General features: G+C 40.8%; 1 protein-coding gene across 13 annotated transcripts in view; it reads right to left on the bottom strand.

Moving 5' to 3' along the window:
* MAP4K3 (mitogen-activated protein kinase kinase kinase kinase 3) overlaps window positions 1-27,636 on the bottom strand; it is an 82,017-nt gene that overhangs the window by 34,302 nt on the left and 20,079 nt on the right. For 7 of the 13 annotated variants that reach the window (XR_011140560.1, XM_068940496.1, XM_068940498.1 and 4 more), the window contains exons 5-15: window positions 26,800-26,855; window positions 23,913-23,960; window positions 21,706-21,748; window positions 20,928-21,000; window positions 17,990-18,121; window positions 17,669-17,731; window positions 17,504-17,585; window positions 17,298-17,408; window positions 11,732-11,807; window positions 10,519-10,577; window positions 361-419 (exon numbers count right to left, since the gene is read on the bottom strand). Coding sequence is in view for 11 of the 13 variants with exons in the window: in XM_068940496.1 (XP_068796597.1) it covers window positions 361-419; window positions 10,519-10,577; window positions 11,732-11,807; window positions 17,298-17,408; window positions 17,504-17,585; window positions 17,669-17,731; window positions 17,990-18,121; window positions 20,928-21,000; window positions 21,706-21,748; window positions 23,913-23,960; window positions 26,800-26,855 (802 nt within the window). In the remaining 2 variants the exon portion in view is untranslated. Of the gene's footprint in view, window positions 1-360; window positions 420-7,443; window positions 7,507-10,518; window positions 10,578-11,731; window positions 11,808-17,297; window positions 17,409-17,503; window positions 17,586-17,668; window positions 17,732-17,989; window positions 18,122-20,927; window positions 21,001-21,705; window positions 21,749-23,912; window positions 23,961-26,799; window positions 26,856-27,636 lie in introns of all 13 variants that reach the window. The other 6 variants (XR_011140559.1, XM_068940491.1, XM_068940492.1 and 3 more) reach the window with 1 other exon arrangement.

Raw genomic sequence — 27,636 nt, 5'->3', positions numbered from 1 at the left:
TAAAGTGATTTCAAGGAGCAGCACTGGTGGTTCCTAGATGGAATAAGATTGCACTCCGTGGGACCCACCATAATAAACATTTTGTTAATAAGCAGACTGAGATAATGGCTCTTCTGGAGAGAAAGCTCATAGCAGCTTAGAGGCAATATGGTCAACACAGCCTCAAACACCAGGAAGTCCTGTAACTCTGCATCATTGGCATTACTATTACAGTAGAAAGAAATAGTGATTTTGGAATGGCAACTGATGTAAACAAGCTTAACACATCAGTTTCAGCTAACATGTTTCATCCATACTTGTGATTTTATATTACAACAGATGTGACTGAAGTAAAGACAGAAAATGCCATTGCTTACTCACTTATTTGCACCCAAGAAGTAGCCACCCTGAGGACCATGACCATATTCTAGCTGCAGATCCTACAAATACAAGAGAACACATCTTTAAGGTGAGCAAACACACAACCTGTGTCATGCTGTCCCTCCCGTCCTCTCTGCCACACCTGAGCCACAGAACGAGCTCGTTCCTCTGTCCCTCCTGGCCCCTAGCACTGCTCTCAGGCCCATCGCACCCAGAAATTTCCTCTCGTCCAGCTTGCTGCACCTCTAATTCCTCCTGAAATTCTGACAAGCGTCCCTTCCTTGGGCACACAGATCATTTGAAAAATGAAAAAAATGAAAAATGAAAAAAAAGGGGAAAAAAAGAGTGAGCCGCAGGGGAAAAAAAAGCAAACAAACAAAAACGCCCCAAAACAAAAAGAACTTTGGGATCTGCCAAACCTCATCAAATTTATCACACCACTTTTTACAGGACCCAGCCATCCCTCACTGACACATTAGAAACATTCATCTTAGATGGGGACTTCTTCTGGCAGGGAGCCCGAAACGCCTTTAGCGCGCAAGGATACTAAAGAAGTAAGCACAGAGGACGCTAAAAGCGCTTTTGTAACTCTGGCTATATTGATATCTATTTTAAGGATAACTATGTATAAGTCTCACATACACTTTAGCGTAGCCTTTTGTATTGAACAGACAAACGCCGTATTAACAGGCAGCAAAGTCACCTGCTCAAGCGATCGTGGCGTGCAGGTTACTTGCGAAGAGTGGCGGAAGGCCCAAGACACTACTAGGTATGGCATACAAATCTAATTCATTAGTAGGAACACAGAGAGGCTATCTTGAAGCACCATCGCATTAGCATCTGCCAGGAAGACGTTACTACAATTACAGGGTATTTGTTTCTTCAGCTGGATCACAACGGGAGAAATCAGTGCACAAACCTGCTCTCAAACTACTGGCTGTATCCGCCATGAGAAGTTAGCCTTAAGCTAGAGATAAGTGAAGCTCTAGGTAACGTTTTAAAGGTCTCTTAACAACTTCTGTAGAAGGCTTCTTTTAGCTGCAGCCTAAATCAAAAACATGCCGCCCTCAAAGAAAAGATACCCAGCTACCCGAGCTAAGAGAGCAATAAGCTTGGATTAGGTAACGGTGACAGCTCATAGGCTTGATCTCCCAAAGGGCATTTGTAAACACCAGGGGAAGGTCTCACGCTAGACTTGCCTGCGCTCCAAGCTGACAAAACACAAGCCACCTCAGCATGCAGTTGAAGGGCAATCGCTTTAAGAGAAAGCTATATTATATTGTTTTCTACTCAGAAAGTACTGCCAGGTTTTGTTTACTGCACCCTCAAGCTTGCTCTGTAAAGGCAGGTAATAGTTTCCATGTGGGTGCTTCTACCACATCTCAGTAGCATTTGATCGCTTCAAATGACCTTTCATATTTTTCCCAAGACAAGTGAAATATTGTGGGAGTCTCCTTCCCGCAAGAAAAGCCGTCCTAAGCCCTCCTCATTTTCAGTCTGTCATTACTCCCACCATCCCCCTTCTCCACCCAATTCCATTTTTGCTGGTCGTGAGGACCATCGGTTCACGTTCTCCTATCCAACACAAAGCTACACAGATTTAAACCTTCTCTACCGCGAATGCTCACATTACTTCTAACAATCTCAGAAACTTCCACTGAAGTCAGACGTGAGCACAGTATTTTTGTCATGCAGGCTTTAGACTGGAAAATAACACGACTGGAAACATAAGATGTCACTAGACCTCCAAACAAGGAGGTGAAACAGGCTGTGGGAGTCCACGTATAAGGACAAAGGACTGTGAGGCGGTTGGAAAACACAACCCCAGAGCGCTACAGTGAAATCGAGATTTTCACCTTAAGTGACAAACGCTTTGCCTGCAAGTTCCAAAATCAGATTAAACACAAGGGAGAAATAAAAGTCTTACGCTGGGCAGAGCCAAAACGTCCGTCCATTTTAATTTGCACAATGTGCAATGCGTGGCTATATATACTGTACAGCAATGACAGGAATATTAAAAAGAGAAAATAAGCAAACCTCCATAAAACAAAAAGCCGTCATCTGTCACCAGACCTTACAAGACTTACAGGCACTCTCTTTATGAGAAAAGACATCTGCCAGAGTCGCTTACATTTAAATGCTTTAAAGGGACAGAGCCTTTGTATTTATTCGGTTTACTGTTGTGCTGTCTACTAGCATTTATTAGACTGTGATTATAATAGGATATGCATATTTTTCTCCTCCTGCCCTTAACCAGCTTGTTAGCGTTCTTGCAAGCCTTTTAAGTATTCCTGCTTTCACCCTCAACGTGGATGTGATTTGTTGCTGGGGAAATTCATTCTTTGCACTCTTGACAGATAAACGCTGAGAGCAAGAGCGCCTTTCAAAAGTGCAACATATTTTTTCTTGTACCCTCAATTCTAAATGTATCCAGCAATTATTATTTCATAAACCTCCACGCTACCTACTCGATATACAAACAGAGGTAAGCACTGCATGCATTCTGCAAGCCTCCAGAGAGCTGTTATACTTTATCAGAACCACCAGTAAACTCATTTTGAAGTCAAATATAAATGTATTTCAACAAAACTGAAGTCTTATCAGGTATGCATTCCCGCTGGGAAGAACAGATTAGCATTAACTATTAAATGATGCAGCTGTCTGTTTAATAAAAGCTGTTACCTCTCTTGCATCCTTAAAGCATCCCAGCAACAGTACTAATCTCCATGAACGTTTTCATGTAACGTACGCACGATGTCGATTAGCAGTAGTTGGCTGAGATTCTTTTTAGCTCAGACAACACTAAATCCAAGTGACCGCACAGATTATCTTCCAGCAGAACCCCGAGGTCCGCGACCGGCAGCCGTGAGAAGAGCGCCAACGAGCTTGATACTAAACCAAAGATGCAGTCCCGAACTACTCTGCAGTCGAGCTCCAGCTACCTGTGACCTCTTCCTGAGCTGCTAGATCTGTGTAAGAGTCATCACTGTGAGCAAAGAGCATGGTAACTTAAAAATGATACTACAGGCAACAAGTACTGATTCTTCTCGCCGTTCTGGATACTGTTATGTGAAGAAGTCTTGCAGAAAGGCCATTCGCACCTTTCTGAGAAATCCAGATGGGCATCAAATTAACCAGTGACTGAAGAAATACTGAGACTTCCCAAAGAGAAGACAAATTTGGGGATACGGCCATGCTATCAAACAAATTCCCTGAGACTGAGCCAATCTACAATCCCTTCCGCATTTTGAATTCCAAAAAGTTATAATCATTTTCTACAATATTTCACAAAGAAGTGATTGTTACTTTAACTTTGATAGTCTTGCTTTCCTGATTAAGGGATTTACTGCCTAGGGCTGAGTTGCACTGGAAATCCGTTGTTACACGTTCACAATCCTTCAAAAAACAAATCTGACGGTATACAGTGAACCGGTAATTCAGTTACTGCCTGCATTTGCTATTCCTCAAACTTTAATCTAGCGATAAACAAGATTATTTGGAGTGACAAAACGAAGACTTTAACCCCACCAACTGCTGGGGAAGTAATTCCGGATTCTGAAGACTGCAAATCACCTTTGGACTATTAACATATATCAAATAGGAAGGTACAGACACATCTCTGTCTCAGTAAAACAAACGATTAAGCAATTCCTATCATTTTCCTCCATAGAGGAGGATGCTTTTCTGAACAAGAGCCTAAAATTACTTAATGCATACGCCATACTTCTAATGCCCTTATTTCATAAAACTTCGCATTCTTGAATTTCTTTGCATAGTGCCAATAGTTTAACCTCATCGGAAATAGGAAATCCTATTTTGTTAACATGACCAAGTAAATCTGCAGTCAATCACCAGGGAGGAACGATGTGCGTTACTGCTGCGCAGCCACGGTTCCCCTTCTTCCCTCGTTTGTACACCTGCACAATTCTGTCCGCGTTCGGGTTATGAAAGTCCACTTGGCACAAACAGTATTATTTCACAGCCGTGTAGCGGAGAGGAACATCACTTTCTAACTACCTACGGCAAGGCCTCGATGCAGCAAGCAACGGTACAGAGCCTTTTTAAAATTGCTTCCCAACAACAAAACTGGAAATCTCATTTTCTCACTTATTTTGGCCAAGGCAGAAATATACCCAAAACTTACAAGGAAGGGAAAAACACAGCAAAAAACCCCACACCCCAATGACCTGAATAAAGCAAACAAAAAGTCCTCCAGGGCAAGTTCTTCATTATCTGTCTCAGTCACTCCTCCTTATTTAACATTTTCCTACTGGTACTTCAATTTCTCTGCCACAAATAATCAATTAACATGTAACAGTTACTTTGAAACACTGCATTCTTAAAACAAACTGTTGCCAAAGACTTCATGACAAATGATGAAATCCAGAACATGTTTATGAGCCACAAAAAGAGACACGACCAAAGCATTTAAGCGGGACCAAACGTGTAAGTGCATTTGGCAAATATAACAGTGCAGACCGAGTGGTAACCGTAAACCTCTTATTGAATTATTTGCTGAAGTCCAAAACAAATGCTAAACTCATAGAACAATTGAAAACAATCTTAAGCAGAACTTGAATTCGATCCGTGAAGGTCCAGCCTAACTCCTCTGCCCCCCTTTCTAAAAAAGTGGGGATTCAATACTTTTCACTGGGTACTCAATAATCTTGTCTGAATGCGGGAACATTTAATTTTTCCCCCAGTTGCAAAAACAAAAACAACAAGCAACACCTCCCACGCAACTGGCTACAGCGTTACCAATCTGTCACCCTGATGCAGACCAGGACCACGTGGGATGCATCCAAGGTGCTGAAGAAGCTGGCTGATATCATTGCAGGACCACTCTCTACCATCTTTGAGACGCTGTGGTGAATGGGGGATCCTTTTCCCCCCAGGATGTTACATACTTGAGACTACGGTACTACTTGCTCCCTGACTGCCCCGCGAACAAGAAGTGCACTGAGTTTCCCCATTCTTTTGGCAGCTCCTGGTGGCTGTGTCAGGAGCATAGGGAAAGGAGGAAGAAAAAGAAGAAAGGGTGGGGGAGCTTGTCACGCCTTCCCCAATGCCTTTTAAAACGCAACCAAAATGCAAGCGTCGATTTTTTAAAAAGGTAACGTGTATGGTGACTGCAAAAAGCTGTCGTATGATCCATTCAGCTGTGCAGAGTGCTAGGCGACAGACATAACCCCTCTATTCGCTCCCAACCTGGACCACGTTCCCTTTTCTAACCCATGACGCCTCAGACGGGTCTCGATTTCTCATCATTTTATGTAGGATCTTGGAGACACACAGCTCTGCAAAAGAGTTGTCCCTCAGGAGGTATTTCGTGAAACTGGAATAGCATGGGGTAGGGCCCAGGTGGAGTGGGTGACATGTTATGCTCATGAAACATCTAATCTTCTCCACTTAACGAGACTTGAAGAAGCCACATAGTGAGCACTACCCACTGAACATATCAGAAGCCGACATCATCAGAGCAGGAGGGGAGAGCGGAGGGAGGGAGAGCAAGCAAAGCTCTGATTAGCATGTCCTGGTCCAAAATGTAAGAATGAACCAACTACTAAATATTTTTCCTAATTTCTGGAAGGATAAGGTCTTGCTGGGAGAATCTCCCAGATGAGCGAAGCGCTATCGCCAAAGCAGAATTCCCCTCCTTGATTCACAGTGAGCACGAGGAGTTGTGAAGAACGCAGGGAGACACGCAGAAAGAGCTGTTAACCTACTTTAACCTGCTTTAAAAACCCTCTCATAACCGTGACAATATCAATTCCCTTCTTTATCAGTCGTTACTGAGAGAACAGTAAACAGCACGGGGCAAAAGAGACGGGAAAGGGAAGGTCCAGTTAGGAGGCACGTTCTCGCTCCTCTCTAAGGCCCACAGATAGCAGGCTAACGGGACTGGCAAAAATGCTGAAAGCGACCTGAAAAAAACAAACATAAAACAAGAAAGCACCAGAAACTGGAGGGGGGAAAAAAACCAAAAAAACAAAATCCCAAAACAGAGCAATTGCACGGGATGGAGCTCTTCCCTCTATATACAGAAACTTAAGCTACTGACCTCAAAACAACTTGTGAAATGTCTGTATGCCAAGCAGACCTACGCGAACTTACTTCCAAGACTGAAAAGACATAGCCTAAGCTCTCAGCAATTATGGTACTGACAGATTCAAGTCACACCAAGCCAACTGATTGGGGGGGGGGGGAAACAAACAAACAAAAAGCCATTCAAAAAAAAATAAAACAAGAAATCCCCAGCACACAGCTTTTCATTCCCCCCTCCTCCCCTGTGGACTTAAATTATACAGCTCCCAAATCAAAGAACATTATTAAACAATGCACTTCATCTAGTACAGGATGTTTGTCAATTTTTTCATGTTTCCCACAGTATGAGAAGATGTCAAATATTCAAAAACATTACTTTTCTAGCTACATAGCGCCCGAAGAGCAAACAAAAAAAGAAAGCTCACTTTCTACAGTAATTTATAGGCTGCAATGCTAACAACTAAATTTTTTTTTTTTTTTTTTTTTTTTAGAAGTGCAGCAAGAGAAATTTTGGAAAAATGTATCAGAGTACAAATGATGCCAAAGGCCATTGAAAGCACTTACGACCCCACCTTTTTGACTATTCTTTCTATTATTTGTATTAAGTCTATATTCATTCTGTAACATAATTGTTGGGAGAACTCTGAGACTTAAATTTATATAATTTTATAGCTTTTCATGGGACTACTTAATGGAACTACCAAACAGAAATATTTCTATTTCTAATCAAGCTCCCCCAAAGTTAAGAAACTATGCATTGCAAGGCAGTTAAATAAATTTGAATGAGCACGTAAGACTGAGCCCCCCTCAATAAAAGTGATTCAACTAGACATGGATGTGGGCTAAATATTTTCAATACTAACATACTAGGAATTCTTTCCTACGTTACAGAAACGTACGGGTAGACTAATCCTTACACTGAACGGCTCTTACGCAGATGAACACACTGGTACAACAACAGGACAAAACACGGGCTTTGAAGAAGGAAAATAAAGACAAAACCAACATTGACAAAGAAAGGCATAAGATGAAAAATACCAGGTTAGATCTTGCAGTGTAGTATATTTCTTCCGAATTGTCCAAAAAATCGCTACTGTCAGGCTGTTCATTAGATAGAGATCAAGAAACTGAAGTTATTTACATTGTGACTGAAAGGCAAGTACACATAAAGGGAAATTTTCTTGCTAAGAAAAAGAGTTGTTAGTTGAGACTTAAAGCACGTTAAAAACCAGTTCTGGGGGTGAGAGGAGGTGTTGCAAAACACGGCTAAGGGTATGGTCACATCGCCACGCACGATCACATGACACCAAAATAATGAATTATTGCTCCTCAGCTGAACCGTGATAACGGGTGACATACCACCACCAATAACTCACTACGCTACAGCGGTCCAGTCCTTTGGCTTGTGCACTCATACCCTCAAGCAAATTAGCATAAAGTTTAAGCATGCCTTAGTAAGATAAGAGCAGAAGGGTCGGAAGAACTGCTTTTGTATAAAGGGATCCGCACTGTTTTTGGTGGAGCAAGAGATAGTCGTTCCTCGCTCCCGTCTCCATTTAAAATAATTTCTTTCTCCCAGAGCGTGTAGATTGTTACAAACTTCTTAGTCTGTTTTCTGCCGAGGCTCTTCACTAGAGCATCCCTTCTCTGAATAGGCCTCTCGCAAGCGTTTGACATGCCAATTTAAATTGTCCACAAGTTCCAGATCTAATGATAGAATATGTTTTTTTCTCTGGTCTCTAGATCCACCACTCTCACTTACAAAATTTTAGTTAAGCTTCCCTCTTGGCTGACAGCAGTTGCGAGAATCAGCGCAACTCTTCTAATTCACCATCTACAGCTAGCAGTATATTACAAAAACAGCTAATGTAGATACAAATATTTGATGTAAGCAGTTGCCTTTGCTTATTGGAACTATCTATCTTGCTTGCAGCAGCATTTTTATGTACGTCACAGTAATTCTGTGACGGTCAAACTGCTGATTGTTTCATAAAAAGGCATTCTTTTCCATTCGTGCCTACACTGAAAATAAACTCAAATAATTATACTAGCGCAACAAACTCCTGCCAAGTCATCGGAAATAAAATATTCATCTTCTAAAGATGAAAAGCATACAAAGTGTCCTAAAATAGGGGAATTTTTATCTTGAAAGGCCAAATTCGGTCTGCATGCTTCATTCTTACACGGGCAGCGGGGCAGTTGATTTCCCTCTTCAGAAAGACCCACACAAGTAGTTACAGATCTTTCTTAGGATAGGGTGATACAGCAAGTTCTTTGGACAGGTTGGAAGGATGCAAACTCCAATAGGAATTCACAATTTAAAAAAAAAAAAAGAAAAAAGAAAAAAATGACTTCCTTATCTGCAAAATTAATCTGAATAGGTCGAGTCCCCTCTTGCAGCAGCGAGAGCTTCGGAGATTCCAAAGCACAAAGGTCCTGACTGTCGATACACAATGTGGGAAAAAAGTTCAACCCCTCTCCAAACACGCTTGCCAACGAAGTGCTTTCCAAAGTTGTGTTTTGACCCTTGCAGAGAAACCTCTCCCCTCAGCTTAGCAACACAGGTCGAAAGGGTGCAACAAGAATGCCTCTCTGTCCCACGAGGCTGTCCCGCTTGGGAACTGTTTGTATAGTGAGGGATGGATACAATCAAAATGAATACCTGGAGCGCTAACTGGAAAAGCGTTTTTAAAATTCCAGCTTCTCCATTAAGATCTTGTTGGAATTACAATTTTCTTAGAGAACAAAAGCATGATATTGAACTACACGATGTTACCAATCCTTTTCTTTGGGCTCTAACGCAGCAGGGAAGCAAAGTCCTGATAACTTGGAATCACTCCAAAGAATTATTTTGAGCTAACAGGCAAGTTGGTGGTAGAAACACTCACCTTTTACTATCATGTTCAGCGAACATATTTACAATCAGGACCCCTAAACGATGCTATTAAGCTGTTGAGTCAAGGGCTATAGAGCATATCTGAAATCACTGAGCAAGTCTCCTGTCTTGAACAGACACCAGAAACTGCAGACTACCTGTCCAGCCAGTTGCTGAGGAAGAGTGAGATTACATACAACCTCATTCACCCAGAGCTGCTTGGCACGCTACCAGAGGACAGGGCACTGTGAAGGAGACCTTAAGTACGCTACAGAGCCATACAAGGAGATCTGCGTCAGAAACCCCACGCGCGTGGGGTTTTGTAGACTACAGGAGAGGAAGCCCATTCCTAGGCACACGCCTTTCCCGAAACCAGCTCCAGGAGCAGAGCTGGCGTCCCTCCCCCTGGTAAGAAGCCAGCCTTTTCACCTTAACACTTGCCTTAGATAAGCAGACTACAGAAGCCTGCAGTAAGGAAGCAAAGGAGTGTCTTTCATCAGGAATGAGAAGGAACTGCCCACGTGCACAAATGTGGAAAGCAACAGTCTCCACGGAAGAGAGGAAGTTACAGCAACAGCGTGTATGACACAGCACAGACACCTTTTCCCCCACTGCTTGCGTTCTCATTCCCCTTGTACTGTGACAGATCAGTGGGAAGAAAACAACGAAACACTGGCAATACACCTTTACAGAACATGCCAACTGCCAGACTCAGTACGGCTCAGGTGTGTTTTAAAGGCTCAAAGCGGGGGCCGCAGAAAATTTATTTGTGTGGAAAAGTAATAGCAGCATAAAGATCTCTGTCTTTAGGGCATCATAACTCTTCCCAGCCTCCCAATTTTATGATTGTTTCTGGTATCAATCACTGTCAATGAGAGCATGAGGGAGAGCAAGACTTGAGTAAGCACGGTAATTCTATAATTAAACAAATAATTCTGTAACTAAGGGGAATGATATACTTGGCAATGAGGTATAAAGGATAGAGGAAACCCACAAGACAAAGGGTTGTTGCTTACCACATACATCACACCTGACAGAACCCACAAATAAGGGGTCTTGCTGCATATAGCATAGTGGCACCAAATGATTTAGGGCCAATACGTTACCACTTACAAGGGAAATTGCTAATAAATTTAGTGGTGCTAAGAAAGTATGCCACGCATCTTAGATTTCCCCTCCTCTACGAATATTTGCAGGGATTAATATGCAAAGCATAGCCCATGCTACTTGTTACTCACAAATTCGTGATGCGGCTCTGTCTCCTTCCGCAAGGGTGGATCAAATTTTACTTGACCAACTAGAGAGGGGAAAAAAAGAAAAACAAGAATTCAAGTTGGACTGAGATGAGAAAGAATTTAGCTCCAAAAGTTAACAAAAAGAAATAATTCACATGAACCAGCGTATCTTATCCCCACCGATAAAGACTTCTGACGCGTGCACAACTTGTGCTCACTGGAAAGTAAGAGGCACAGAAATTGCTCCTTGTCTGTCACAAAGACAGCACTGTCATCACGTGCCCCATTTTCTCGTTAGATGGGCCAGGAAAAGGATTTAGAGAATAGGACAGGGGAGTGCCCTCTTTAATGGGGTAATATAGCTGTAATTTATAGGAGAACACATCCGCTGTGGGAATTCACTCTTGGATCTGTTCTTCCAGGAGACTCACTAGCACTAATGATCTTTGAACGGGAGCGCTAATCACACTTTGTAGGACAGGTCTTTGGTAGACACTCTTAATACTCCTCCTCTCAATTTCAGCTTAAGAAAAAGGCTTCAAGCATTACTCTGGTTTAATTCAAGCAAAGGAATAACTGCATTTTAGGGGACGGAGTCTGGTTTTAACAGCCAGTGATCAACCTCCTCCTTTCCCAATTTCAGTGGGACTTGTTTCAATTTGAGAGTAAAAATGACAAAAAGATACTAAATTAACAAAGGATGAAAAAGCTGCCCCTGCAACATCTATAAAATGGTGCAGATTTTCATTTCAGCTCTACAGGAATCTTTGTTTTTTGACTGATCAGTCCAAGATTTAATTTAATTGCAATACTTTTTCATGTTCAGATACCTAAATACAGTAGATCTATTAAGCAGCACTGTAACAGTGTGCTATTCAGCAGAATCTGGCATCGCTCTGAATATCCACTGTGGCGTGAAGCTGCATCGATCGGCTCTCTGGAGAGTTCAGGTTATACCCTCCTCAATTAAGATGAGGCAATACTGAGATTTGTTGGAGTGTGAACATAAAAAGACTGAAATTCAAGTATTTTACGCTAATATTTATTCTACAAAGTTATTTGGAGCCTATCTCTGTAGATGAAACTGCATGTGTTTTTATTTTGTTCCGTATCAATAAAAATGTTTCTATATATGCCAGATACCCAGCAACCCCAGGGGAAGTTACAGGTGAACATCAATAACTGAACTGAGAACACTTAATATACATATGCTTACAGTTTATTTCAGAACGTGTTTTTTCTTCTCTCACATTTCTACTTGTTGAATGAATTCTATGAGGCACTACAAGGGGCTAGAAGACAAAAAACAAGAAGCTTTAATACCAAGGTATATTCCCTTAAAACAAAGCATCCTTGCCCTGTATTGTGTACCAGGTCTTTAGCAAGTTCCTGCAACATAATATCAAAAAAGAAAGAATCAACTAGAATTATTTGGACACCTTCCATCTGTAGAACGTCTTCAATTTCAACATAAGGGTTTTTGAACTCTGGATCTGAGGAGATAAAGTCAATGCTGGCCAGCAGTTGCCTTTACTCATAATATCACAATATCACATTTTCTTTTTGCACCTTCCAGTTTAAGCGTATTGATAACTTCCCAAATAAGCAGCAACACTAACTCAAAAGTGACTGGCAGTATTTTGATTTGTTTAGATAGAAGTATCCTACTCATATCACATTCCCAGCTTCTCACCTAAACTGGCTCCCCAACACTCATCAAATTAGCTTCTCTAAAGAGATGACAAGGTAGTTTGAGCTTTTCAGAGCTGAACGCAGGACAGAGTATTCCCGGTATCCTTACGCTGTGCGGCAAGAAGGATGCCATCATTACCACAAATTCACCTTGACGTTTATGCTCCACTTCTACTTTTCCCTGGAGTTCTGTTTACTTCTGCACAGGATGAAGTGTCACGAACCTTAAGACTTGGCTTTATTTTCTTTCCCTCTTCTGGGTTTCCTCTCTTCCTTCCACATCAGCTACTACAGGTTTTCTTGGAAACTACTGTGTAAAGTTGCTTAACAGCAGTACCAGAGCAACTGACTCCTGTACAAACAGGCCCACAAACTAGCAACATAAATCTCAACAGTGCTTTCTCAGTATGTCCTCTGTGATAAAAATCTTACCCCCTATTAAAAAAAAAGTTAATTCTTTCTGATGCTAGCCCAAGTAATCTATGAGTAACCTAACATTAAACAAGCAAAGCAAACGTTCGCTACCTCTCGCTGTTGAACAAGTGGCAGTGAAGCAACTTTTTATGAAAGCAATCCAACCAGCTAGTATCAGAAAACTATACTACTAATCATAATCTTCCCTTGGCAACTTTTGACTAGGAAGTGACGACAGAATTAGAGAACTTCAACTGCTATACAATCACAAGGAGTCACAAACCACGTTTATCCCTGAAAGTGTTATTCCCCTCCTCCCCTTTTCACCTCACACAACTTCCTTGCTTTATGTTAAGATTCAATACACTCACACTGCTTCACCTCACGTTTATGTTCACTTTGGTCTTTTTTGAAAATGCAGTCTCCAAGATCGTGGATATGTACTTTCTCCTACCTATCTCACAGGCAGATTTTCACCTTTTGTAAAGTGTCTCAGTTCTCCCCTTCTGCAGTTGTCTAGTTCGTCTGTTCTTCTGAGCTTTAAAAAAAAAATGGTTTGCTACAGCTCAAGATGCATGCTGAGGTTTGATTTGACTTTCTACTCAAGCATTTCAAACACTAAGGGCTAAAAGGTTGTTTATCTACGATTCTTTGTGGAGAAGCGTCTAGCTGCACATGCAGCGCGTGCACGTTTATAACACAGCCATCAGAAGCCAGAGTCTGGGGGTGAGGCAACGTAGCATCATTGCTCGAGTTCCTCAGATCCCGTCACAGATGTTTCCGCTGCACTACAGGCGGAGCCTGCCCTTACCTTGCATTGTCCCAGCCCCCAGAATTCCTGGAAATCCCCCCCCCACCCTGCCCCGGGAGCCCACGGGACAGAAGAGAACAGGTTGTAAACAGACACAAACATCACACATTAAAGAAGAGTTACAGTTAAGGACCACCCACGCCCCTGAAGTGCTGGCCTACACATCAGTTCATATATTGAGCAGCTCTATCGATACTAGCAGCAATGGGAAGAAGAGTCCCAGAGCCTCTGGCCGAGTTACGAACCAAGGACAGTTCAAAAGCTGGCTGGAGGCTCTAGTGACAGTGTATCGCTCGGCAGGTCTGCGCAGAGTCCCAGCAACCGCTCCGTGGGTCCCACAAGCAGGAGCATCCCAGAGGGAATTACTGCTTGAACTCCAGTTAGACGTGTCACAGTTCTTGGGGGAAGGAAGGCTCTTTGCTATCGCCTAACAAATCCAAACGTAGCTGACGCTCTTCGATGAGACCAGTCAAATCCTCATCTCCCTGTCACAAAGGCAAAAGTTCCAGTCACCTGGAACGCCCTACCCAGGCAACGAACCGATAGAAATAACTGACACACAAGGTGTGCAAGCTGTGAATGAGTACAAAAGAATATAGGTTAACTTCCTGACACAAATGCCATTCAGACACAGCTTTAAGTGCAGCACGGAGCACAAGAGCAATCTCTGCTCCAAAACATACAGCGCATGAAGGAGCGAACATAAGCGCTTTCCTCTTTGCAGCCCTTTCCACTAACACTGTATCCATCACAGGAATCACTGTCATAAAAATGTGGTGGAGAAGCAGTTTCCAACAGCTCCAAAGGTTTATTCATCAGGGGGTGAACAAAGAGTCCCAGATGGAAATCCTGTCTTGGATTGAACGGGAAACCAAATGGTCCTTCATTACTTGGGTGGGAGAAGGAAAAAAGCCACAATCACAGATTTACTGTCAAATGAATAACGACTGCATCAAGGGGAGACCTGTCTGATTACATCTGAATAAGCACACTGCATGCTTATCATCTTTTGTTCTTCCACAATATTAACCACATTGAACATGTTACCTTTGCCTGAACAGAGTTAGGAATGATTTGAAGATGTAGTAAGGCACTCCTCAAAGAGGTGGCAAATCCACATCTTAAATCTGCATCTTGCTCTCTCCCTCACCCATATAACTCTCCAAAGTATCCACAAGGTAACAGACAGCATCCCCAAAAAAGCAGCGCGGGCCAGGTGAAGAGCTGGCACCACAGTGGGCAGTGACTTCCCTTCAAAGAACACAGATAATCAGAAAAGCTCTCTAGTCTTCAAAAAAAGATATTAGGGAGTACGTCTGAAGCTCAAGAGTCTCACCAAGGCTGTACCATCTTACGTTGCTTCTTTCCATTTTTGAGGGATGCCTTCAGACGATTGCCTCTAGTATAGAAGCAGATATTCCCCAAGTTTGGATGAGCACCTCCATCGACCTCTATGAACAGGCAGGTCTCGGAGCAAGCTCAACTGTGTATAAAAAGAGCATGCACATTTCTTATCCCCTTTGATTTATTCGGGGAATGACCACAACGCCAACAACTGCTTGATCTGTGGCAGGACTTTTTCTCATCTGAAATAGAGACCTTGCTCAAGATGCATCAGATAACAGATTATCTGCTTTGTTCACAGAAGAGGATTCTACGTTGCCTTCTGTGTAAGGAAGAGCTTTCGCAAGTACCACCACCAGTTTTATTTTACAGGCGGATTAAATGCCCCAATGATGGAATGCTATCTGGTAACACAGTTAGGAGAGGAATGAGAAGAGACATCTGAGTTGTCTGTCAGATGAAGAAGAATCAGCACTACAGGTAACAGTGATTGAAGCCCACTGAAGAGCTTGATGCCATGCGATGACTAATGATGGAGAAATAACAACAAACTTGACTAACTTTGTAAAGAACAAAAGCCAAAAGACACGTAAGACAGCTTGCTTATCCTCAGCACTGTCAGCTAGCCTAGCTCCACTATAAATAATGGAAATAAGCATCTTCCCTGATGAGTTTGCTGCGAGTTTGCTTTCTTTTCCTATTATTTTCTCCCCAGACAAGGCAGAGCTTTTTCCTGATACCATGCTTCATTACGGGATAACTGGTAAATAATATACTGAAGAATAGAAGACCCTTCCTAATAATAAGGCAGAAGTTACATGAGAGAGTGAAAATTATTTTGAAAGCTGCAAGTAATCATCAATAAAATGTGTACTGAAGCGATGCCATACAGGAAGAGAAGTGAGATTCTTCACCTGAGTGGCCCAAAATGAAGAAGATGGGGATTCCTACTGAAGATGCATGCAAGTAACACAGGGAGATGGCACATCAGCAATTCAGGACAACTTTGAGGAAAGCGCCACAGGGCAAGCTACTCTGATCTGAGCAGCCCACCGATAGGAAGCACATCCAAAACAGATTCCTTTCCTTCTTACGATGGCTCATGAAAGCACTGGCTTTCTGGTTTCAACAGAAATACTGCTTTAGGCAGGCCTCAGAGCTCTCGGTCATCACCGAACTAAGAAACATCTGATCCTTGGAAGTTACCGTGAGGAGCAGATCTGAGCCTCTCAGTGCTGTCTCTGTCAGCAGTAAGGAATCAGACACCTTTCTCTTAACACTGAGCTGAAAGTAAGGGTTTAATACAGTAAGGGTTTTCTTGTGCGTTTAACTTCACTGAAGAGTTTTTATAGAAAAATTTACTATGGGCTCTCCTCCACTTGCAATTATTTGAAAAGTACTGACTATTCAATCTTTATGCCTTCCTCTCCTTTTTCCCGCCTACATAAAGAAATATTTAGCAAAAACTAACACTGCCCTCTGCAATAGAAAACTAGATTTCACTTCTTTTTTCCATATTTAGTTCAGCTTCTAAGGAAGACAGAATCAGACCCAGTACCTGTCAACTTGTCTTTGCTGTTCTAGAAGGTGGAAACTCAATTAACTTGTAAAATCTGAAAGTGATTATCTTAAAAGGAGTCGCTCCTTGCGAGACTATTTTCATTTAAAGGCATTTTGAGACTAGTTTTTCCGTAAAGAAAAATAAAATATGTACGTATGCAACTAATGAATCAATGAAATTTATGGGAACTGTAAACATTCGGAAAGTCTTCACTAGTATAAAATTAAGCGTGACGATGGGATGTAGTAAGAAAGTATTTATTGTCTCTTATTTGTGAAACACTTCAGTCCTGCCCAGTTTATCATTCTTACATAACTATGCTGTTTTTTTCTCCAGCTGCTAAAGCAGAAAAGCAGAAACTTTGCCTTTGACAAAATCAAAAGTGAAATCAAACCTCCTAGGTTACTCTAAGATAAAAAAAAAAAAAAAAATATATATATATATATATATAATCTGCAAGAAACACACATACAGCAAAACATTTGACAAAGCACATCCATGGGATCCTTCTTTTTCTTCTTCTCATGTCAAAGTTGAGCAGACATAGACTAGGAGCAAAAGACTAAGTTCTGTGCGAGTGTGAAATGATTTTTATGAACACTTCCCTTGCAGACGAATGGGAACATCGCTCCATGACAAAACAGAAGGCATGAGGCATGCCAGAACTCCGGACCGGGAAAGTAGTCCACGTTTATTTTTGCGACACAAATTCTTTCAAGGACGACAATAAACGACATTTTAAAAATATTTAAATCTCTTGCTCTTCGAGCTTCTCTCCCCCAACTATAACAACACTGGTAAGCGTCTGTACATGTGACAGGGCAGCACAGCCAGAAGTAAAAGTAACCCCTGAGAGTATTCCAAGATCACAAAAGGTTCTGTGGCTCAATAGATACTATTTATGAATCTAATCATTTCGTTTTGTTGGCAAATGATTTTATGAATAAAATCTATTCCTACCTCAGGATCATCATCATCAAAATCATGGTAAGTGGAATGATCAGGATTGTTCATTTTATCCAGAAGTTCAATAGCAAGACTTCGATTTAATGGCTGGGTAACAAAAGGATGCTGAAAGACAGCAGAAAAACCACATTAAAATGTTCAGTCATGTTAAGCTGATTTGAATTTCATAACATTTATAAAAGGCATACACAAATGTATACCTGTAATAATTTTTCAGCTGTAGGTCTTTTTTTAGGATTCTTTGTAAGTGCCATTTTCACAAAATGATGGAAACTATTGGACCTGCAAAACGAAATGGCAAACATTAGAATTCCTTGTCCAGCAAAATACATGATCGTTATCAACTGAAACAGAGAACTGCTTACCATTTCATTTTGTCCTTTAGCTTAGGAGGCTGGAAGTTGCTTTTTGTCATCAGAAAGAGTGCCCTGCAAAAAAACCAGCCTTTCTGTGGTTTGCATTGTGATACAAATACTAGAGAGATTATTAAATTCACTATTTGTTCGCAGTAAAAAGTCCACAAGGTCACACGTTTATGCACCAAAAAGAGATACAGTTTCTGCCACGTACATTCAGAACACTTAAAACTCAATACCCTCGCAGCAGCCCCAAATACTGCAAGCACACGTAGCCAGCTACTCTACATGAAGACCTAATACTGAAACAAGCTTTAACCATTTACTAACCTCATTGGATGCAAGTCAAACATCGGAGGCTGAAGCTCGGCAAGTTCTATAGCAGTTATTCCAACGGCCCAAAGATCACACAGTTGGTTATAGCCACCTTTTCTTTCCACTGCAGCAACTTCTGGTGCCATCCTAAAGGACAAGACACTTTTCTTTTAGATACACTTCTCCAAAAAAAAAAAACAAAACGAAACAAAAACCCAAAAACTTTTGTAGGCAGTAGCTTGCTATTCATTTCTCTATAGCTCTCTATAAGCTTATAGTATACACATTTATGAGATTTTATATATATATGTATATATATGTAAAGGTATATAGCGCATATTTTTCTTAATTTTAAGCTTCTAAATTTTACCATGCTCCACAAAACTTCAGAAGAGGCAAGTATTTTTTCTTTACTCTGTCCTTTTCTTTCCAATGAATTAACATTGTGGTACTCCTCCATTTAATTGAGAGCAACGATGGGAAAATAATTCCCAAAACAGAATCCCTCCTTCACTGGGGTGAACATGAAGTTGTCATCAATCGTCTTCCAGTGACTAAATGGGCAGTTTCAAAAACAGCTCTTTGTCGGGAAGTAGATGAAATCATGAAATCAATCCGTCTTGGACTCCTTTTTTTTTTTTTTTTTTTTTTTTTTTAAAACCACAATAGCAAAAGGAACTGCCACAGCCCAAGATATAATTATTCAACTAGAGTAAAACCAAAACAAAATTACACATCATCACAGAAAGTGATCAACTGACTTTGAGGAGAAGCATTCAAAAGAGGAACGTAATAAGCAACAGCTTTCTTGTCTCCAGAAAGCATGACACCTGAGGACTTATTGTCAGCGCTAAAACCTTGTCTGTAACATCTCTCTCATTGCAACGTTGAAAGACCTCATTTAAGTTTACAAAGTAGTTTCAGATCCTCAGGTGGAAAAGTTTTACATACATAACTGACCTGCATAAATAGGAATAGCTAAAGAAAATGATTCGGCAGGCAGTGTCACACGTTTTGGATTGCTGAAATAAATTAGGGATTTGATTGTCCTGCATAGCCGTATTAGACAGCAAACATGTTAATGTTTTTCAGCTTTGGACTTCGTTAGCCCAGGAGACCACAAAACCCCCCCACCACAGCGGAAGGAACACAACGTAAGCCAGAAGAACGCGACTTACTGAGCACTGCGAAACAGCAGGAGACAACTTTACTTAGGAGATACCTCAAATGACACGTTATTTAAACACAGATATCCTTATCCACGGGTCTGAAGAACTCTGCTGGAATTCTGGAACAAGCTAAGTCATCAGATCTGGCAGCATGACTTATTTCCATTTGGATAAACTGTATTGACAAAAGTTTCCTCCAGAGTTTCACCTGGGTAATTTAACCTACATCACGAGTCCTCAAGTGACTGCCTGATGCTCCCAAAGATGGCTCAACAGATTTTTGTGTGCATTAGACTTTGGAAGTAGGGAGATTCCTTTACCAAAAGCATCACAAACTTGAAGAGCTCGTAAACGAGAGAGCAAGAGAGATGGACAGACAGGGAATTTAAATCAAAAAAAGGAAGCTACTAAAGGAGGAACACGGAGTTATTGAGGTAGAGGGGGAGCAAGGGATAATTTTAAAATTAAATGGAAAAGAAATGAAAAGGTTAACAGCTGAGTTACTGGAACTAAAGACACTGCATAGTTTTCCCCTTTGTTTTTCTGCTATCCAACCACCATATCCTTGCCTGCTCAGACACCTCTAAAGATCACCAAACCCTTCACCTCCCTTCTGTTTCTCAATTTTCCCCTCCGTTCTCAACAGTTTGCTTCCTTGCTTCTCCTCCCGAATCTCTGAGAGGCCTTGCAAGGGAAAATTGGTGCTTTTCATCAGTATTTAACCTGTGCAATGCTTTCAAAGTTACTGTTTAAGGTTATGGCACGTCATTCGAGAAGGCTGGCACAATTTGGAAGTTATGCAGTGACAGAGGTCGGGACTGCGGTCACCCAGACGTCTTAGTCGGGAAACAGCCACAGACTACTTACGCAATGGCGACTGCGGGGTGCTCGCGTTACTCTGAAAGGGAAGTGAATCCGTGCCTTGGCGTGACTCGCGCCATGCAAGAATGCTAAAAATGCTGGGCTTGAGTCTATTTCAAGTCTGAATATTTGGATGCAGTTTTTCCTCCTTTACGTATGCTTTTTCTTGTACATGCTATACTTTCATACAGAAAACCGAATACTTTTCGAGGAAGAACACACAACAGAAAAATTGCTATTTTACAGTGAGGAGCATGTTATTGACTCTAAGGCCAAAGGGAACAACCATCTCCAGCACAGAGAGAGCAGAGAAAAATAAAAAGCTGAAACATAACAAGTATAAATGATGCAAACTAGTTTACTCAGGGAAGGATTAAGATGCAGCATGGATTGAGTAGAAACGTAAGTTTTAGTTCAATCAGTATAACCAAGTAAGGCCAAAAAAAGAAAAAAACACACAGAAAAAGAAAATGGCTTAAAGGAGACATTTCAGACATGGCAAAAGCATCTGCAAAGACAAAAGTGAATCCTCACTATGAACCAAAGAGTTGCAAAAGAGACGTAGCCTGGGGTGGAGGGAAGGGGGAGCATAAGACACCAAAACAGATGATTAGGAAAGACAAATCTTAAGATCAGAGTTGAAGACGCATACAACTATAGATAAGTTGAAAAGGACTGAATTGAGATACATTAGCCAACAGTAACAGCAGCACATCATTTCATTTTTTCAGAGCATTACAGCATCTTGTCTGATGCTCAGGTAGTTCAGGATTTAGCACAAATAATTCAAATGTGATAGCGAGAAAGTCTGACAACCGTCAGCGGTTCATCTACCCAGAAAGTTATGCAACATGCTTTTAACATAAGTTTTCAATGGTGTTATATATTCTACTATTATATTAACAAATAAATAAAGCAATTACCAGTATGGGGTGCCAATGAAAGATTTCCTTTTGGCAATTGTAGCTGTTATCTGTGCAGATACTCCAAAATCAGCTAGAAAAAGAAAAAGATGACCATTAATAACAGAAGTAAAGATTCAGTGTAATTCATTGCTTATGAACACGACCGTTTGGTTTCTCCACTTTAAGATTTTTTTTTTAAATATATTGGAAATATTTCACAGAAAATAAACAGTAAAAGCAAATAATGGAAAATTGGTGACTCAAATTGTCACCAATTGTCAAATTGCAGCTCTTCTCAATCACCTGCCAAACACGCAGGCTGCACACAAACATGTCAACACAAGGAAGAAAACGGCTAGTACAGAAATCCTAACAAACTTGCACTCTCTTAACATGAAAAAATACGCCATTTCACAATCTCTATGAGATTCTTTCAGGGAGTATTTTAAACTACACTTCATACCTAGGAACTCTAGATGGTACTTTTTATTAAAATGAATAAAACTCTCTGATCTGATTTTTAGCTCGTCTTCTAAATGCCTTTTTTTTGTATTTCGTTTTAAAAAAAAAAAAAAAACACCCCTCAATGTTCCAGAACTATACCCCAAATACTCCTAAAGTACCTCCTTGTTGGTGGACAGTTAACTATTACCAGCAAGAGAAAAATAATCCTGATGTGTCCCCCACTGATATTCATTAATTCCTTACACAAACCGTTACATCAGATTAAAACCAGAAAAAGTATTCTGCGTTATGTTCAAGAGTACCTACAAATTTAACAGTTTTATTAACTCACCTAATTTTACATGGCCGTTATCCGTTAAAAGAATGTTTGCTCCCTTAAAAAAAAAAAAAAAAAATCAATTAAAACATGCAGATTTTTATGATACTTGATTTCAAAAAAAAATCTTTATGGGAGACCCATGATAACCTAGGAGCCAAAGACAAACCAAGGATTGTGCGCTCAAGAAATCTGTAGCCTTATAACGGAAATATTTGTGAAATTAGCAACTTGCCATTCTATTATGTAACGGAATTGGGCTATACAGGGTTTTTCAGGAAGTTTAAGTTTAGTCCTCTTTAGCCTACGGTACTACAGAGTTCCCATTGTACGCAAAACCCTCTCAAAGAGCAGAATTGCACGATTTGCCTATGCTGATGAATTCTTACTGTCTTTTTTCTATTTACACTGATTGAAAGGAACTAGGAACTGTAAAAGGTCAAAGTGGAAGTAGTTTAATTTTCTTTTCCCTCTGTAGGAACTGGTCTCGTCTTGTTTGCGAGCCAGCATAATTATAGCCTTAAGGACATGCCTTGATACTGAAGCATTTAGCAAAATTAGTTCCGTCCTTATGCAATAGAGATGCTGTTAGTGCTGGATTTTAAAAGTTCAGTTTTCTGTGACTAGACGTACCATTTACTTCAGTTTAATAACAAAAACTAACCCAAAACAATAGTTGGTACTGTAAAATTACCGCATAAAAGGACCGAGGACAAACCTCACCTGAAGAGGGAAACCAGCTACCGCTAGATCCGAGCTAAGGTGGAAGTTGGCTAAACACAAAGCTAAATGCAGAGCTATGAATGTCAGCACTGCCCACAAACTGGACAGAAAGGAGGCAAAGAAGGGTTTCCAAAGAACTCAGGCTTTTCCAGATTATGGGTTTTCACAGGGAAAGGGAAGTCAGGCCTGCGTAATACTTGAGCAATGCAGGCTACTTGGGAAAACATTGCACAAGTATAGTTAATGAGCCTTGTAAACGGAGCTTGGCAGATACTACGACAGCCCAGTTAACGTTCTCAACCTTGCCTGCCCTTCAAGGCCAACGGGATAAATATTCTAAATACATAAAACTTTGCTGCTGAAGAAAGCAGGTATAATTCAACAGTGAGGAGATCTGCAGATGAAGATGCTAGTTTTCCATGCTCACGGGAACGAAGTTTTTTTTAAACTTAACTGTAATCAATTCTAGGCATTTTAATTAGCACAGTTCTGTTCAGAAACAGATAGCTACGCACTGCGTCCTTTTAAGCATCATTTAGCATTCGGTAAGTTATGACAAAAACGTTCAAGTTTCCTGTCCAAATTAATCTCTCATTCAGAAGTGATTTTCATGAGTGTTCAGAACCGAAACACCCTTCTGCAGTCAATGAGAACTGCTTGGAAGACCTCAAACCTAGGCTGCATTAAGGCATCTGCAGTTGAAACTACCACGTGCATTGCATCCCAGTTCCACAAAAAGCACAACACAAAGAAACATCATGATTTACTGTTAGATTTCCAGGAGCAAGCCTGCCAGGTTTAAGCTGGAGTCTGAGCAGGGAAGAATTCGGAAAGGTGAAGAGCAGGTAATAAAACTCTCCAGGGACAAAAAGTGAACAGGAGGCACCAGAAGGAAGCTACAACATAGAGTATAACAGTCTGAGCAAGCCAGCTTTGGTACAGCCTTGTTGAGATTAAATTTTAAACAAGTCAGTGCTAAGAACCTGATTTGTGGTAGCCTCTCTAGCTTTAGCACGGGATGGAGGAGACAGAAGCAGCAGTCTCCAGTCTCTAAGAACCAGGCAGAATAGCAGCCGCTGCCCTGCAAACTGCTCACCAAAGAAAAGGCAAGAAGCCAAAGCAACAGCTCTGTTTACCTCTGTTTAGGTTCAGAGAGATGGGTATGTCAAGCTTCTTGAAAAGGCCAAAGCTTTTTCTTCTTCTGCAGAGAACACGTGCTGCTCTGAGCACCAGCTGATGTCTAAATTTCACAGCACTGGTCTAAATAAGCACTCTGTTTGGCTCCCATTAAAAGGGCAAACTATTTCCATGAATGCATTTTACAGTAAAATTTTCCTCCCTTGGGCAGAAATCTTAATTTTATTCTAATAAACAGAAGAAATCAAGCTATTTAAAAATATCTCCAGAATATATGCAACAATAAAGAACCATAACAGCTAGTATTTCTGATTTAAAAAAAAAAAAAACCCAACCCAAAATTCCCTTCAGCTTCGACTTACCTTAATGTCTCTGTGCATTTTTCCTTTACTGTGAAGATAATATAGTCCCTGCAGGAAATAGTTAGGTAATAATTTAGTCCCGTATTTTTCATTTTATAGACATTTCTTATTAAATTAACAAGCAGATTTGGGATCCAGTTCAGTCATCCGAAAGACTCTGTGATTGAAGTACACTCTTATTTTTCAGTTTTATCACATTTGCAAACCTGGTCTTCCTAGTAGCATAATATCTAAATATGGATAGAAGGAAACAATAGTAGTCACTAGTTGTAGGAAAACTCAACTTGAGAATGCTTTTCTTTTGCACATGCTCAGTGTCACCTTTTTAGACCACATTAGTTCCTTTTCAATTGCCTGTCACCATACTATTCAACAGTCTGATCACAAAATACCTAGTGCAGAGACGTTCTCCCACCTCATTACAGGTTTCAATTAACTCTAGAAGCATACTAGCAGATAGTGCCTTGGGGCTAGCACAGGAGTTCAGCTCTAATTCATGAATTTCTGCAGGAAGTATTAGATTGCCTTTCTGGGTCTTGATGATGGCACTAAAGGATTTGAGGACTCAGGGCCTCAACCCACGTTAGACACTTTGAAGTATCTGGATGAACACAAGGAGATTGAATCCTTGCATGACAAATCACAGAGCACGTCACTTCTGGCATTCCAGGCTTATCTCTGAAACCTTCTTCCACAGGGCAAACTGCAGGTAAATCTCTCTGCCGCTCTGAGGTCATGAACCTCCATAATGACTATGTTTTACTGGCGATGCTAACGTCACAACGGACTTTTCTCCCACCTCTGCAAGACATCACAGAGCCGACTCCAAAAAGAAATTAGGATTCTTATCAATGACTGGCATGTTCATGAATAGTCCAAAACAGACTGACAGAAAAAAAGGGGAAAATGCTTACTTACATGACTGGGTACTTCACATTTTCAAGTGAATAGCATTGCACAGATAGACAACAGTACTACTGATGATATAATTTAGAGGTATCTTTTCTTTGTCAGCTCATGAAAACCTGAATGTGATGTAGCTGAAGTCCTAATCAGTTAGGAAATCCAACTCCTTAAACAAACTACAAAAGTAAAACAAAACAAAACAAAACAAACCCTGCCCGCTGATGTTTTAACCTGGGTTCTTCAGGGGAATGACAAAAGATATCCAGCTGGATCAATGATTTTTTGAGATCCTCGGGGCAGGTGTGCAGGCAGTCCCAGAACAGAACCCATTTTGATTTGCTTTTCGTACAGCGGTGTAATTAATCAAAGCATCTAACTGATCATTGCCACAAATGGCATTAGCTGGCAAAGTCCTATTTATACTGCTCATGCTTAAATCTCTCGATGTCACTGGCACAAGCATCCCAACAACTCACCCAGTTTTACCCACTGTCTTGTAAGAATGCGAGGCCATCATTTTCAGAACTAAATGCCTGGAGGCAAGTATTTTAAAGTCCATATTTAAAAGACTACCCTTTCACAATCAGTCTCACTGATTCCAACCAGAACTGATAGCGAGCATTTTTTGAAATCAGACCACACAACAGGCTTGTAAATATGAACATCAAAAGCTAATTTTAGGCATTCAAGGGAAATTCTGGATTCATAAACAAAACAAACAAAACACCCCCCCACACACTGGACCAATGACTTACAGACTCACAGAAGGACTATATTCTCAGATTTTTGACCAAGAAAAGTGACTGCTGGATTATAAACTACACCAAGATGTCAGAAACTCAGGGTGCAGTAAGCACACAGTGCTTGGCTTGGTCAGCATGCGGTAAGCACACAGCTACAGATAACTTTAGAATAGACAAAAATGGGTACTAGCATAACACTTAGAAGATGCATACAAAGTGGCAAACTTCCTGCTCATAAGCAATTTACACAAATTGACCAAAAATTCACCCCAAACAATAAATAGCGATTTCACAAATTCTATTTTATATGAGAAACACTTCTCAGAGTTTGGAGAAAAGGGATTAAAGCTTCGAAAACCAAATGAAGAACACTCCCACATGCTACATAAGTCAAGCAAGAGACTTCATGGTAAGGACAGAAAAAAAAACCAAAAAACAAAAAGCAATAAAAAAAAAAAGCGGTGTCCTGTGAGTCAGAAGTCACCTCTGGCACGCTGTTGGCAAACCGCAAATGGGATGCAGCAGAGTCGGCTCAGAGACAGACAGAGATATCTTAAGAGAGCGTTTGTAAAAGGCAGCAGCTTTCTGCTGCCAAGAGTCAAGAGATTCACATTCAGCAGAAGCAGAGAACTGCGCTCTCACACGGAAGCAAGACGCCCTTCCAAAAAAGCTGTCTGATGAAGTTTTACTGATGAGCTTAATTTGGGAAAGAAAGATAAAACCTGGCATACCCATGATGAAAAGGGCGATTGCCTTAATTTGCACATCTCAAGTACCCAGGCAATTTTTTTTTCCCCTTATTGGCACAGACCAACAATCAGATATGCAAAACCAAATCTTTACTCTTTCCTTCAAACATGCAATAACTAACTTGTATCGCAAACACAGAGAAATAAACATGCTGCTTCCCCCCCCCCTTTTTCTTTTTTTTTTCTTTTTCTTTTTTTTTTTTAAGAGGCAGGAAGAAAAAAAAGGCAACAGAAAGAAGATGGCAGCTTTCGTCTAAATGATCCAGGATAATTTGGGGTTTTGCAGATTATACAAACCAGTTCTAGGCTATAATACAGCACTGCCTCCAAAGTCAGAGGAAAATGGCAAGTCATCTACACACTGCATTTCCATGGCATCGCGCAGAGATGTTTAGCTTTTATCTTTTTGGCTTCTAACACTTTTACATTAAAAAAAAAAAAAAAACAACTGTGCACAAATTGTAACACAAGAACCTTGGGACATACTACCTGTAGTGTTTCTCTGCTAACATAGGCAATCTGCTGTTCTGAAAGTGGTCCAGTCACTGAAATGGAAGAAAAGAAAAAAGTTTTTCTTTCTCAAAATTTGGAGAGACAGTGTCGTACCAAGCCTGTGCCTCGGTTACTTCCCATTCACACTGAGAGGTTTTGACATCAGAAGGGTTTCAAAGCGAATGTGCCTAGACTTTCCCCAGATGGAGGAAAGCACCATGCACCTTTCCAAACTCTCCTTCCGAGCCACCTAGGAGCTTCCCGAGGTAAGGAAGAGCCTTCCTCTCCCTCCAGGTTCCCATTTTACTCAAGCCTCTTAAAGAAAGAGGATTTAATTGTAAAGAAAAGCATAAACCAAACACCGAAACACAAACAAGGACTGGGCTATGACCTGCTCCCAGTCACGGGACTTTAATCCTGAAATTAAAAGATTTTAAGAATAGGAAATGCTGTCCTCACTGCAAGCTTCTCAGGTTTTGGAGAAAAAACAAAGGAAACAAATGTTGGCAGGGGTTTCTCAAAGGAAACTGAAGGAGTAGGGAGTTAAAAATTAAACAAGGATTAAGCACCTAACCGCTTAGCTTCTTCAAAAGTATAACCATACAAGAAGTGAGCTTCATGCAATATACATCTTTAAAACAGATCTAGAGTCATCTGTCCTTTTCTGAAAGAAAAGCTCCAAAACCACATAAAACTAAATATAATAGCACCCAGAGTACATATTGGTAGGTAAGTATGTTTACTTTGAGCAATTTAATTCTGACAAACTTAAATGTCAATTTACCTAAGATTTAATTGTTGAGGCCTATGGTCTAATTGGAATAAGGCACTTTA

This window comes from Struthio camelus, chromosome 3, assembly GCF_040807025.1.
Source record: "Struthio camelus isolate bStrCam1 chromosome 3, bStrCam1.hap1, whole genome shotgun sequence".
NCBI lineage: Eukaryota > Metazoa > Chordata > Aves > Struthioniformes > Struthionidae > Struthio > Struthio camelus.
This window is presented reverse-complemented; position numbering and strand designations above follow the sequence as displayed.